The 14,074-nt window shown below is 43.7% G+C and overlaps 1 protein-coding gene across 8 annotated transcripts in view; it reads right to left on the bottom strand.

Moving 5' to 3' along the window:
* The window catches only part of LOC130042730 (GTPase-activating protein and VPS9 domain-containing protein 1), a 53,785-nt gene that overhangs the window by 19,299 nt on the left and 20,412 nt on the right, over positions 1–14,074 (bottom strand). For 5 of the 8 annotated variants that reach the window (XM_056134913.1, XM_056134914.1, XM_056134917.1 and 2 more), the window contains 8 exons: positions 13,402–13,575; positions 10,611–10,751; positions 9,404–9,538; positions 8,835–8,954; positions 5,185–5,262; positions 4,703–5,070; positions 1,886–1,973; positions 863–943 (listed from right to left, as the gene is read on the bottom strand). In XM_056134913.1, the coding sequence (XP_055990888.1) occupies positions 863–943; positions 1,886–1,973; positions 4,703–5,070; positions 5,185–5,262; positions 8,835–8,954; positions 9,404–9,538; positions 10,611–10,751; positions 13,402–13,575 (1,185 nt within the window). The remainder of the gene's footprint in view (positions 1–862; positions 944–1,885; positions 1,974–4,702; positions 5,071–5,184; positions 5,263–8,834; positions 8,955–9,403; positions 9,539–10,610; positions 10,752–13,401; positions 13,576–14,074) is intronic. The other 3 variants (XM_056134916.1, XM_056134919.1, XM_056134920.1) reach the window with 1 other exon arrangement.

The raw sequence follows: 14,074 nt of genomic DNA, 5'->3' as shown, positions 1-14,074 counted from the left end.
TTTTAGACTGCTTCATTCATTATGTGCTAAAAAGCAGCTAAAAAAAAAAAAAATCTTATGTTGAATTAGGTAAGAACCTGAGTCCTCACTGTATTTTCCTTGGGCCAAAGAGCAGTGTTCAAATGATTGAAGGGATCCAGAGAGACAGCTCAGCAGGTAAGCCACTAGCCTTGCACGCGGCCAACCTGGCTTCACCCCCCAGCACCCATACAGTCCCCTGAGCCTGCCAGGAGTGACCCCTGAGTGCAGAGCCAGGATTAAGCGCTGACCACAGCCAGGTGTGGCCCACAAACCAAAAATAAAGAAACAAATAAAAATAAAATGATTCAAGCTGTGAAAAAATGGTAAGATTTGTAAATAAAGGTATGATATTGTTTGAACACTCTGTCACACAAAAAAGAAATGATTAGGCAAAACAAAATTTCACTGTGATCCTGAATAATCAAGAACTATCGATGGAAATGAATTCAGAACTCTATAAGCTGCATTAGCAGGTAAGGAGGGTCCACCAACGATCTAAAGATAAGGCATGCACAGCACGAAAGCCATCACCAGACGTCCCTAAAAGGCACTGTGCGTCACCATCCCATTAAGACGTCAAGCTTAAGATGCCAGGGAGGCCCAGAGGCTCACGCTCAGGGATTACAATGAGGATGAGATGGTGGTGGCTCCCTGCAGGAAGAGCACACTGAGATTCACTGCGGTTGCCAACAGGAAACCACAGACCCACGGAGAACATACTCCCACTCTACACACACAGACACACTCCTCGAAGAAGGCAACGCTTATGGCACCCAAGGAAAGTGTTATGAAATATGTGCTCTGGGAATGAAGGAGCCAGGAAGCCCATGGGTCTACAAACCTGTGAGTGTTGAGAATCTGTCAGGCCCCAGATCATCTTTGTCTTTTTCTTGTTTTTCTTTCTTTCTAAATGGTATGGGAGCTGGAAATTAAATAAAGTCAGTAGTGTGACATATAACATATGCACTACTTGGGACACAGCAGTCATTTCGGAATTACCTGGGGCGCCAACATTTCAAAGTGGAAAAGAGACTCAAAAGTTTAAAAGCGAATAAATCCCACATGTCAACGAATAATTTTTCTTAAAATAGCATGAAGATTCTTAACAAAGCTTTCAGAGTCTGCTGTGGGGGTCATCTGCACAGAAAGAATGACTTCATGGACTCTACGGGGACAAAAGTCTAAACCATTGCATCTAACCCTCTGCTCAAAAACAACACATTCAAAACTCAGAGCCTCGTTCTCCTCCTCAAGTGGGCTGGCATGTGGCGGGACAGCACTGCTCCTCAGCTCCTGAACGCCGCAGTGCCAAGAAGAGGCCTTGGGAAAAAAATCTCAGACTCTCCTTCCAGGAGAGATGCTGATGCCAACTCAGATCTCTAGAGCTACTATGATGATGCCAGGCTATTCACAAAGAAAGCAAACAATTTTATGCAACTGCCTTCCAAAGTAAACACTCACTGACATTCCAGGTATTAACAGTCTCAATGAACATAGACGTAAGAAGCTTCAGTGTCTTCCATGAATGGAAAGTACGAATTTTCAATATATACTGCTCAATAATTTTGTCGATTTTTTTTGCAACAATTTTCAGCAGTACACATGTCAGAAGCCCTGTGTTTAAAGGTTCTGATACTTCAACAACCATGACCTGCAAGACTTCCGTTCATGAAACCATTCCCACTTCCTGCAAAGAACAGTAACTGTCATTTCTTAAACTCTTCGTAATCACTGGAGCAGTATCATCTCCTACATCCTTAAAACAGAGACTTCGGTCCAGGAGGCTTCACAGAGGCGCTGAGATACCGGCTCCCTCCCTTGCTTCTTATTGCTTACACAGCATTTTAATGTTTAATAAAATTACCTTTAGGCATGGCTGAAACAAAACGTTTTCTCCACCAAGGTCTGTTTCTGTCTGATTTCTCATCATCACTATCTTTGCGTTCTTCAGTCTGTAGAGAAAGTTTGATGCTTTATTTGGAGTTGGGTAGCAGGATAAATTACTATGAAAAGGATTTCAGTTAATCTGTGAAATACAAAAACCACTTTTGTTTGCCTTCAAAACAAAATGGTTCTTAACTACTTTATGAGGCAACTTTTGGAACAAGAAAATATACTTTTTGGGGTGTGAGGGAGGGTGAGAGGATCAAGTCAGGAGTCTCAAACATATGATGTGTTTGTTTACCAGAGATACATCCAGGAAAATACACTTTAAGAGCACTTTTCAACTGCCTGCTTAAGGGCAGACAATCACTCATTACTATAAGCACACTAAAAGCGTGATAAAGTAAATTACATAATACATAATACCAAGCAGGCACTCAAATACTTAAGACACAAGCAAATACAATCCAGTGTAGTCTAGAAGGTAGTAGAGATAATGCAAAATTAACAACAAAACTGAAAATCATCTATTGTGTACCAAATTCTGAGCATAAGAATATGTATTCTCTATTTAAATCTCACAATGGGGGACTAGAGTGATGGTACAGAGGGTAGGGTGCTTGCCTAGTACAGGATGGTCCGCTGAACCCTGCCAAGGAGTGACCCCTGAGTACAGAGCCAGGAATAAGTCCTGTGCACCTCTGAGAGTGGCCCGAAAACAAAAAGAAATGAGTAAATCTCACAGTGGCTATTGAAATTAATACCATTATAAAGTCCTTTCTATAAATGAGAAACAGAATAAAAAGGTCACCAAAGTCAGACTGTCTCAAAGTAGTACAGCTGAAGCTCATAGTTCAAAGTTCCTATTTTGATGACCAATGACAGTGAGTTACTGAAACCACATGTCAGAGGCCCGAAAGACAGAACTGAGGTAAAGGTGCTTGCTGGGCCACACAGCCCATCAGGTTCAAGCCCAGGCACATATGTACCTGAGCACCACCAGGGGTCACTCCTGAGCACAGAACCAGGAATACACCCTGAGCACTACAGGGTGAGGCCCAAGGCGCTGCATTCCCCCACCCCCACTCCCAATGCCCCTGCCAATACCCAAAAAATAAAGACCATATAGCAAAAGGGAAAACTGTAATTCCTTCTCTGCTTGTTAAGTGACTTTGGACTTGCTTCTTCTCTTCACCCACAAAACGGGGACTAAACAAACGTACCTTATCTCATCTAATACTCCCAATAGGGTACAGACCCAAACAGAGACGAGGGGGCCCTGCTGGGCAGGCTTTAGCAGGGGGGAAGGGATACTGACTGCATACAGATGACGGAGCAAACAAGGACATACATGAAGCATAATGAGAGCAGATTTCTCACTGCTGTAAAAGAACCCATTCCAAATGTTTAGACTGGAATGGAATCTATCAGTGTGAGCTCGTGGGTCCCTACAAATAAAGAGAATATAAAATAGGACATAAAATAAATACAAGGTCTCCTTGGAGAAATGGCTAACTTCAGGAGTAGGGTGGGCAGTTTAATAAAAACCTGTAACATTTAGTGTAAGAAAGCAAATTAAGGAGTGATAGCAGCATGTCAAAAGAACACAGGAGCCAGCATAAAGGGTTCCTGGCCACATCGATGACCAGTGAGCTGTAAAATAAAGGACAGTAGCAAACCCAGGAAAACACAAAACTCTAAGGCTGATTAGTAAATTGAATAAATTAAAAGTTGGATGAAGAATAAGATATCTACATAAGTACCCCCAAAGCACCCAAATATTTCTTCATTACAGTGGGAAAAAAAATAAAGTCAGCAAACCTGACAGGTAACACCTTCATCAAATGGCCCAAATGAACTTCCCAGTAGTGGGACGATTTAAACTGTGTGCTACCTGCTAGAATATGATGACAAGAACAGTGACACTCTTGGGTCACAACAGTGCTACTCTTGGCAAAGATGAAAAAGCTGAACCTAGGGGCCAGAGAGTACAGCACGCAGGATACCTCCCTTGCACACAGCTGACCTGGGTTCAATCCTCATCACCCCATAACCCTAAGAATCGCCACGTGTGGCCCCCAAACCTAAAGAGGGCAAAAAAGGGGAAAACCTGAATCTAATTATGAGAAAACATAAAACAATCCCACACTGTCAAAAAATAAATAAGCGGCGTGAAATTTTCAGTCATACAAGATGAAGAATGTTCTAGACGAAAAGAGTTAAAAAGACATGACAGCTAAATACAACACGTGGATTGAAATGGAATCCTTTAGCTCCAAAGAATGTTACTTGGAACAACAAGGACACATGAGTAGCGTGTTTGGGTCAGAAAGCAGCCCCAACTCAGCTGAGTCCCGGGGGTTGATGGGCTCCAGGCAGTGAGGAGAATGTGCTTATTTTTCTGGAACTCATACAAGTTATTCAATACAACAGCACACCAGGCAGACCACTTCCTGTCAGTGGGGTTGGAGGAGGTTCTTTTGGTAAACTTCTAACATTTTTGTAACTAACTGTTTCAAAAGAAATTGTGTTCTCCCTTTAATGGAGGAGACACAAAAGATCTTCAAAAAAAGCTGAGGTTTAAATCAAACTAGATTCAAGATTATCTGGAGAAATGCTAGAAGTATTCTAAAAATGCCAGGTACATTACTGTATCACTTTTTAGGAGTTCTGGCCAAATCACCTTTGTCACTGTCATCCTGACTCACCCCAAACCCATACATTCCATGTGAACAAGTCTCAGGTGTCACGAGAACCGGGAGGCAAGGGCTGGGGAGCTGGCCGCAGGGTCCCGTACCTCTCCTCTGGAGGAGTCCTTGCTCGGGGAGGACGATGACGAGTGAGGGGCAGCCACCAGAGAAGCACCCATAGCTGCGGTTGGAGGCAGTTCTCGCTCCTCATTCCCAGGACGTCGGTTCCAGCTGGGGTCACTCATGGGCCGCCGGGCGGAAGACACGATGTCAGAACTCCGGCTCCGAACTAACCGCTCTGGGTAAGAATGCCGTTGCTTAAAGGCTTCCATTTCAGCTGGAGTTAAAATGTGGGACCCGAAGTTAGGCAACCGGGCCTCGTTGCCGCCCACAGCTCCTTCCAGAATTGGGGGGTCTGGTGGTGGATGCGACGGCCGGGCATAGTGAACTTTTGGCCGGACCACAGCAGAAGCCCCTGCAACAAGAGGAAAGCGTCAGACCTGGGACACAACCCATCCCAAGGGCGTTTCAGGTTTGCTCTTCTCTCCCTGTCACGATAGGGGCCAGGAAGTTGACCTGATGAGCATACCTTCATGTGAAGACAGTGGATCAAACATGGCAAGCAGAGACTCTGCCTGGGAAGGCGGAGAGGTCAGGGGGTGGGCACCTAGAACAGATGCAAACAAGCATTCAGAGCAAGGCAGAACTCATACGAGTTTCAATACGATGAGAAAGACGCAGGAATTCTTCCAATCTTTTCCTCTTCTGGATTGGTTACAACTGGAGGGGCATATCGGGGAGGGGAAGGGACTCATACATTTCAAATTCTGCTTACTTAAAGTCCATTTTAATGTCTTTATCTCTGTATATTTTAATTACTTTTGGAAGTGAAGTGCAGGAATCAAACCCAGGGCTTCATACATGCACTCAGTTATAACAGAATCAACTGGTCTGTAGTGCCCTGAATGGCTCTTCTAACTAACGATTTTGTCTTGTCTTTTTGTTGTCTCTTTCTTTGTTCACATATGATTTTGTGGCATCACTCACTCATCATACAGAAAAGGTTGACTCAATGAGACATGTAAATCTTCCAAATAATTGGCATATTTAATCATATATATTAAAAAGCCATACTTTTTTGGTTTGGGGATTTTTGGGGGGAGAGGTGGATACCCAGCTATGCTCATGGCTTATTTCAAGGGTCACTCCTGGCAGTGCTCAGGTAACAAGGATTAAACTGGGTTTGACCACGTGAAAGGCAAGCACTTTAGCCCCTGTACTCCCTTCTCCAGGCCCCCAAAAGAGTCACAGTCTTAATCTCACTATTCCTCTCATCAGAAAAGTCATTAAATAGTGAAAAGCTGGCAAATTTGTAAACTAAGGAACAAGCTTTCAGGATTCTAAAAAATCCTAATCCTTACCTGAAAGCTTGACAGTGCCTTTGGCATAAATTCCACCCTATGAGTGTATGCCCTTGAACAGCAGGTCCACTTAGTTAATCTCTGAGACATACCTTCCAAGTGTCCAAGGAAGGACTACTTACAGGCTGTCGGACCATTTCCAACTAAAAATGGTTTTTATAAAAAGTAGGATAACATTGGTTTGTCCTTTCTCCTCTGCAGCAAGGAGCTTAGGCTTATTGGGTAACACCCATCACAAAGCTCCCGAAGCACTCCCATTTCCTCAGTATTCATCTTTAACTTCTCTGTGCTCTGCTTTCTCTACCTGTTAATCACTCATTTCCCCTAACTGGAACCTGTGACTTGTAAAGTCAAATCCTTCTGAGATCTCTGAATTTGTATTGATAAGTGAAATACTGCTATTCTCTTTTCCTTATGTCCTTTGCATAGTTTACTTCAGAGCAATGTCCTTTATGTATAGAAACAGGAAGACAGTTAATGCTATGCTTTTGTAACTTGGGAGCGAATTGACTCTAAATAATATTTACTTTTGGGCACCTTAGCCTCGGTTGTCCTTAGTTCCTAGCAACCCGGAAGCAGAGTCCTGACGAAAGGACTGGATGGGCCCAGGGCAAGTGGTAAGCTACCCTGGCATTGAAACGGGACAGGAGAAGTGCCATAAAACTTATAATAAGAGCATAGTCATGGACAAATTCTGCCATGACCCAAGGAGAAGTGACTGAACTTCTCCCCTGCAGGGATTAGGAAGGTCTAATCTGAGGGGTGGGGCTGGAGTGATAGCACAGCGGGTAGGGCGTTCGCCTTACACGCGGCCAACATGGCCGACCCGAGTTCGATTCCTCCACCCCTCTCGGAGAGCCCGGCAAGCTACCGAGAGTATTGGATATGCCAGACACAGTAACAACAAAGTCTCCAATGGAGACGTTACTGGGCCCGCTCGAGCAAATCGACGATCAACGGGAGGGCCTTTACCTTTTACTTTTACCTTTAATCTGAGGGCAATGGTCTGGAATCTATAGCAAGATGTCCCCAGGAGTGCCACCCTAAAAGATTAATTTATCTCTTACTGTAATTTATCTCATACAAAATGACTGGAAAAATGATTAAGAATTAAGTAAATCTAAGATGACTGTTTATGGACTAAGGAAAGGAGAATGATGTCCTTAGAAGGAATTCCGCCCTTGAGCAAATTTCCCAGCAGATCTTTGTCTTAGAAGGCTTTTTCACATGCTGACTGTGCTACCTCACCGAGGTGTAGTTGCTACCCCGAATGCTCGGAAGCTCTTGACTAAGGCAGAGAGCCAAGTGTGGCGTGGGGGACAGGAGGAATACGGAAGTGGGTAAGACTGGAAGAAGGCAGAGGGAGACGAGACTGGAATAAACTGCAACTGGTCACCAACCAGCCTGGCAGCCCTGTTTCCTCCTTTATACGTCTACTGGTGGCGGCGGTGGCAGGCCAGGGTGGGGAAGCAGCTCATGGCCACCAAACACACATAGTGGGAGAGAGACCACGCCGCCCCTTGCTCACTTATTTTTTGAATACACAATGAAACACAAAAGGATAAACAAGTGGGGGGGTACCTAGTTAATAAAACTTACAACTCTAAAAGTCACCCAGGTCCCTGTGACCCCTTGCTGCACCCCAGAACACAGCAGATGTATATCTGGTCTACTCCCTATCTCTTCACACAGAGAATTAAAAAGATGTTAACCTATATGTTAAGATGTAACTATTTTCTTTCTCATCAGAGAATAAAAAGCATTGGGGGGGAGGGGTTTACATCTGACACTATCCAGGGGTTACTTTCAGTTTGGTTCTCAGGGTCACTCCTGATGCAGCGGCAGGGATCAAACTCGGAGCTCAACTAGCGAGCAAGTGCTGGAGGCTATCGAGCTGTGTCTTCAACCCAAAGACATTCTGAAGTCAAACTTTTTTCCCAAACTGGGATGAATACAATGACTGCTTCGCCTTGCTTCCTACCAGAGCAACACACAGCAGTACTCAGGGAGCTTCGCTGGTGCCTGGGGTAGTGCCAGGGATCAATCAAGACCTCATGCACTCCATCTCCCTGCGCTTCCAGTAGCCTGGCAGTCAGGCCCATGCACTGCCCCTGACATCATATAAGCTCATTAATGGCCATGATACTCACAATCTCTCAGAACTGAGCAACATGAGAACAACATGCCATAGATATGCCTCTGGACCCCAAAGTCACCATTCAGATAGAAAAAAAATTTTTTTCAATTAACCTCAGCTGTATCACCTTATTTAAAATTTTAGAATTCCTAGAGTGTGTGGCCATATTTGTGGCTACACATTTCATTCTATACCACCAACGTACCAAGACACGGGCTTAATGGCTCCAGGGTAAAATACAACAATCTTCATACACTTTCCTCTAAGGAAACTTTTTCGGATCACTTTTACTGGATTATTCATAGCAAACAAGATAAAATAAATTATTTAGGTCCTGTTTCGGAGGCAGGCTTTGGGGGTGGGGGTGGAAACATTTGAAATATGGTTGTGGGAAGGTATAATAATGGTGGGATTGGTGTTGGAATATTAAATGTAATCATTATGAACAACTTTAAAAAAATGAAAAAGACCTCATGCACTACAGCCCTTGAACTATTTCCCTGGCTTCTCATCTCTCATTTCCTTCCTTTTTCTTTTTTTTTTTTTTTGAGGGGGGGGCCTGGGGTGGGTAAGGGGAGGAGGAAAGAGGGAAGAGCCTGGCAGTGCTCTGGGAGTCATACAATGGCAGGGATGAAACCGGGTCAGTGCTAACTCCCTAGCCCCTCTTTTTCCATTTCTTACCATGAGTTACTTCATCCATGTCTGGGCTAGTGACAGAGTCTTTACCCCCAAAATCAGAGTTGCACTCAGATCTCAGGTCTTCTATCTTATTAGGAATATCCTCAGAAGTTGCACTTATGCCTTTAAAGACAAAATAATTAAAACTAAGCAAACAAGAACAACAAAATAAACACACAGAAAGTTTATGAAGTCTGGAGAAAGTTAAATACCCTTAATTGTTTGTGTTCAGTTCTATACACATGGGAGCTGCCTGGTGTTTCAGCATTTATCAGTACTACTGCTTAAATACAGTTACCCGGATGTGTACAAAATATTCCAAAATATTCCAAGTTACGTGCTCTGTAAACTCAGCAGCAGAAGCTATGCAGTAAAGATAGTCAGGGAACACACACGAGCTGCAAATTACTTGAATGAGCTCTATGAAGCCACACCTAAGCTCTCATAGATATTTGGTACCCTAGAAATAATTTCATGCCCTGGAAATCACCCACTGGTAACTATCAAAGTTATACATGGGGTGGTAGGAACACACCTTCCAGTCCTTATTCCTTAAAACAAGACAGACATACCCGACACAACACTGAGGCCTGGTGTGCTGGGGCGGGAACTGACCTCCCTGACATCCGTGTCGTCAGAGGTGCTGCCCAGGCCGGAACAGCTCTCCAGTTCCTGCAGACGCTCCTCCTGCTTCAGATCTGGGGCTTCTAGACAGAGAGGTGAGGGCCCACATTAGAGACTCAGTCAGCAGGCACGGGCTCCACTTCCGTGACCCGGATGAGGAAACTGACAGGGCTTACGGAAGGGTCAGTGTAAATAGATTTCTAGGTCTGGGCCAGTTAGTAAAGTTGGTTGAAGAAACGTTAAGGAAGTCATATCAACTCTGATTTTCCCCAGCACAGGCCAGTTGTACAGATGAAAACTCTAGTTTTAGATTACTACTCTGAATGAGTGTGCTACGGTTAACATGAAAACTGAACAAGAATGCAGAGAAGATCAACTATTAAATTTAAATGGCTTAAATCAATCATTAGCATTAGATCATTTTCTAAAATGTAACTCCTACAAATGCTCTAGCAAGTGATCTACTCCTGTCTCCTTATGTAAAGGCCATCATGTCTGAACGCTCTAGCACTATAAAACATGTATCAGGGTAATTCAATCATTCTTCATCCACATAGATCAGCAGAATGTAATATGCACATATACTTATATTTTGCATTCTGTAGTTGACATTTAAAGGCAAAGGGTATCTTCATAATCAGAAAAGAGGCAGATATACAATACATAAGACAACGCACAAAACATTTTATATACATTTAAAATAATCCTGCACAAAACAATTCTCAAAACTTCAGGGTTTCAATTTCAAAGTATTTCAAAAATACAGCAGATATCTTTTAAAGGGTCAAACTCTCCACTGGGATTAATCTAAACATGCTTACCAGGCATCTAACCACTTGGAATTTGAGTTGAATTCTATGACTGTCAGTTACTGGGAGACCTGAATTCAGTGTCCCACAGACAGCCCAACTGAGTGACTAACAACTGCTTGAAAAATAATTGTACATGCCGTCTTAGCTTATGACCATCCAACAGGGCATCTGTGTCTTAAAGAGCAGAAGAGACCATAAACTAATTTTTCATTGAACATTCTTAGCTTTGGGAGTGCCTCCTACCTGCCAAATGTCTATCTGACAAGATATACCGACAATGGCTAGAGGACACCTTGCATTTAAAACTGCAAATCAAACACAGAGACGATGACAGCGTACTAACCTGAGTCACTTGGCAATACCTCTACACTCCAAGCTTCGCTTGTTGTCTCTGATATGGTAGAGCCAGTGCAGGGGTCAAGGAGCACTGAGCCTGACCCTGGCAGGCACAGTAAACTGCCTAACATGTTCTCTGCTGCGGCACCTGTATGACCAGTGGGGAGCAAAGTGTTAACAAAGATCCTGAGGCAGAGCAGAGACAGTGGAGAAAGGCCAGGCGCCAGGGGACTGAATCTTCTCCCTAACTACCCACAGGAAGGCAGCCATGGAGAGCCATCTGCATCCTTCTCACCACTAAAATCACGGACTCCTGTTTCCTATCACAGTGGCGAAGCTCCTCCTGATTACTTTGGGCTCAACACAGAGAAAATGCACGATATTGGGTCAAGTAGTTTCAACTAGCTTTCACCTGTGTTTTCCAGCCAATTTTCTATCTTCCTAAAATTTAGTCACTTCCCACTGTTCTCTTTCTAAAACGTATAGTTGTACAGGGATTTAAAACTTACAGAGGTTTAACCCCAGAAAGGTACACTGGCCAAATACAGTTTTTGCTGGCACGTGAGCCACAAATATAGAGCAATAAAATACATTTGCAGGAAAATACACATCTCTCCCCTAGCACTTATTCAGCTGCAAACGCAGCTCAACTGTTCAGTGCTTAGAGCCAAGAAAGAGCTGCTTTGGCATCTGAAACAAAGTAATTTAAAACCAATTAAGAAATCTATTTACACTACTAAAAAGTACAAAGAAAAAGATTAACCAACATTGTACACCTGTATTAAAAACATGCATTTTTTTTTTTTTTTTTTGCTTTTTGGGTCACATCCAGTGATGCACAGGGGTTACTCCTGGCTCTGCACTCAGGAGTTACTCCTGGCAGTGCTCAGGGGACCCTATGGGATGCTTGATGCTTGGAATTGAACCCGGGTCGGCCGCGTGCAAGGCAAATGCCCTACCTCCAGCCCCAAACATGCAAAAATTTTTTAAATAAAATAAAATAAAACCACTCCAGAATGCTCTATGACCCATAAAACCTAACCCAAAAGGGAACAATTCTACTTTAGTACTGAAAAAAATCTTAGAAAAAAAAAAAGGTTTTCTTTACAGGGACAAATGGAGACGTTATTGGCGCCCACTCGAGCAAATTAATGGGAAGTCAAGTGATCAAGTTTTCTTTTAAATAAATATAATGAAATAACTACAATTAAAGTTTTAAACTTGCAAAACATAATAAGGAAAGGGGACAAAAAATGGGTGGTGGAAGAAAGGAAATAGAAGCAGCCCTGTCTGCAGGTGAAGCTGACGGACTGAGCAGGGGTCCACGGCACACTGCACACTACCCTCTCACATTTGCTCAAAACAGTCTCTATTTTTTTTTAAAAAATGATGGTTTTCTTCATTGGTACTACATGAAGACTACATGAGAAGAGATAGTACAGCGCGTTGGGCACTTGCCTTGCACGCGGCCAACCCAGGTTCAGTCCCCAGCACCCCACATGATGACCCCTAAGTCCTGCCAGGAATGATCCCTGAATGCAGAGCCAGGGGTAACCCCTGAGCGTCCCAGTGTTGCCTAAACCCCACCCAACCCACCAAAAAAGGTCACTGCACGAAAGCTTTCAGAACCCACAGACTAGAATTCTAAAGATTAAAATTCAATCAAATGTGTGGGTCAGAGATAGAACACATCTCTCTTATGCCAGGACCAGGGTTCAATTCTTGGCGCAGAAGGAAAAAGAAAAGATAAAATTTAATGTATGTTCATTGTACCTCAATAAACTTGATACTAAAAAGAAAAAAAATGAGGAAAACCTGGCTGAAGACAATAGTACAGGGGTTAAAGCACTTGTGATTCATGTGGCCGATCCTGGTTTGATCCCTGGCATCACACATGGTCCCCCAAACACCACCAGAAGTGACCCCTGAGTGCAGAGCCAGGAGTAAATCCTGAGCACAGCAAGGTATGAGCCAGAAAATCTAAAATATAAAATTGGCAACTCTTTGGAACTGAATCCTTCCAGAAGTAAATTCAATTTTTTAGAGAATTTCAGAGTATTATTCCAAATACTGGAATAATTAGTTGGAATATTGTGAGAATTTTCATCTAAAATTAAAAAGTCCAGGCTTGGGGGCTGGAGTGATAGCACAGTGGGTAGGGCGTTTGCCTTGCTTGAGTCCAACCCAGGTTCAATTCCCAGCTTCCCATACGGTCCAGAAGCACTGCCAGGAGCAATTCCTGAGTGCATGAGCCAGGAGTAATCCCTGTGCATCGCTGGGTGTGACCCAAAAAGCAAAAAACAAAAAACAAAAAACAAAAAAGTCCAGGTTTGGGCTAGAGTGACAGTACTGCAAGTAAGGAGTTTGCCTTGCATGAGGACGACTCCAGTTGGATCCCTGAGCACTGCCAAGTACAGTGCTCCTGAGTGCAGAAACAGGAGCAAAACTTGAGCACTGCTGGGTGTGGCCCCAAAACAAAACCAAACAAAACAAAAAACTTCAGGCTCAAAGGAGGAACAGGCTATTCATTGACTAAGAATGCATATATCCTGCAAACAAGATTTAGAAAAGCTAATTCAGGAGGTTGATTTTTTTCATTCTGGGAGGAGAAAGGGAGTTAACAGGGAAAACACCATCTATACTTAAGAAGAAAAAGCTTCATTGCACAGTTAGCTCCGCTCCTTAGTCAGGGCTCATATAGCCAAACCTCACCCAGCACTGCATCCCCCCCAACCAGGAAGGGCTCAGGAAAGATGGGTGTAATGAGAAATGGCACAGAGGCATCACAGAGCAGTTACCTGCAATTTCCTGCAAACGATCTTCATCAATGTTAGGGTCAAAATCACTCCCCAAGACGTCTGTGCTCCAGGTCTCGCTCACCGTTTCTGATATATCCCTGTCATCCGTCAGTCCCATCATGTCCCGGATCTCAAACTTCCGTAGTTTATCATCCAGATTATCTTGTGTTGTGGCTACCAAAAACAAGATTGCGCCATTAAAAAATTACTTAGCGCCTCTGGACAGCAAGATGGCGGCCCCTCGGAGCTTTTTGGAAAGCCAGGTATGAGCCGGTCGTGACGGGGGTGACTGAAACCTCATGGGAAGGGGGGCGTTCCGGGCTCGTCCTTCACGCCCTACCGAGGTCATGAGTTGCCCCCCACGAGTGGCTCTCCGGCACGGCCATGGCTCTAGAGTCACAGAAACCAGTCTCATAATTATCTGACTCTCGGCAGAAATTGTTCCAGGCTTAATAAGTAAAATATCAGAAATCCAAAATCGCACAGCCGCTATTGCGGCGGCGCGTCATCATTTGATTCTTGTAACCAGGTATAGAAACAAATTATTTCAGAATGTCTTTTCAACAGGTCTGATTTGGGGGTGTAAATTCTACATAATGATAATGCATCTTTTGTCGAAACAATGAAGCTAATCAAAGTAGATCTATCTAGTGTTAACTAGAATTCGTCTGCC

This window comes from Sorex fumeus, unplaced genomic scaffold (genome assembly GCF_029834395.1).
Source record: "Sorex fumeus unplaced genomic scaffold, SorFum_2.1 ptg000109l, whole genome shotgun sequence".
In the NCBI taxonomy this organism is placed as follows: Eukaryota; Metazoa; Chordata; class Mammalia; order Eulipotyphla; family Soricidae; genus Sorex; species Sorex fumeus.
Note: the sequence above shows the minus strand (reverse complement) of the source record. Positions and strands in the feature narration are given on the sequence as shown.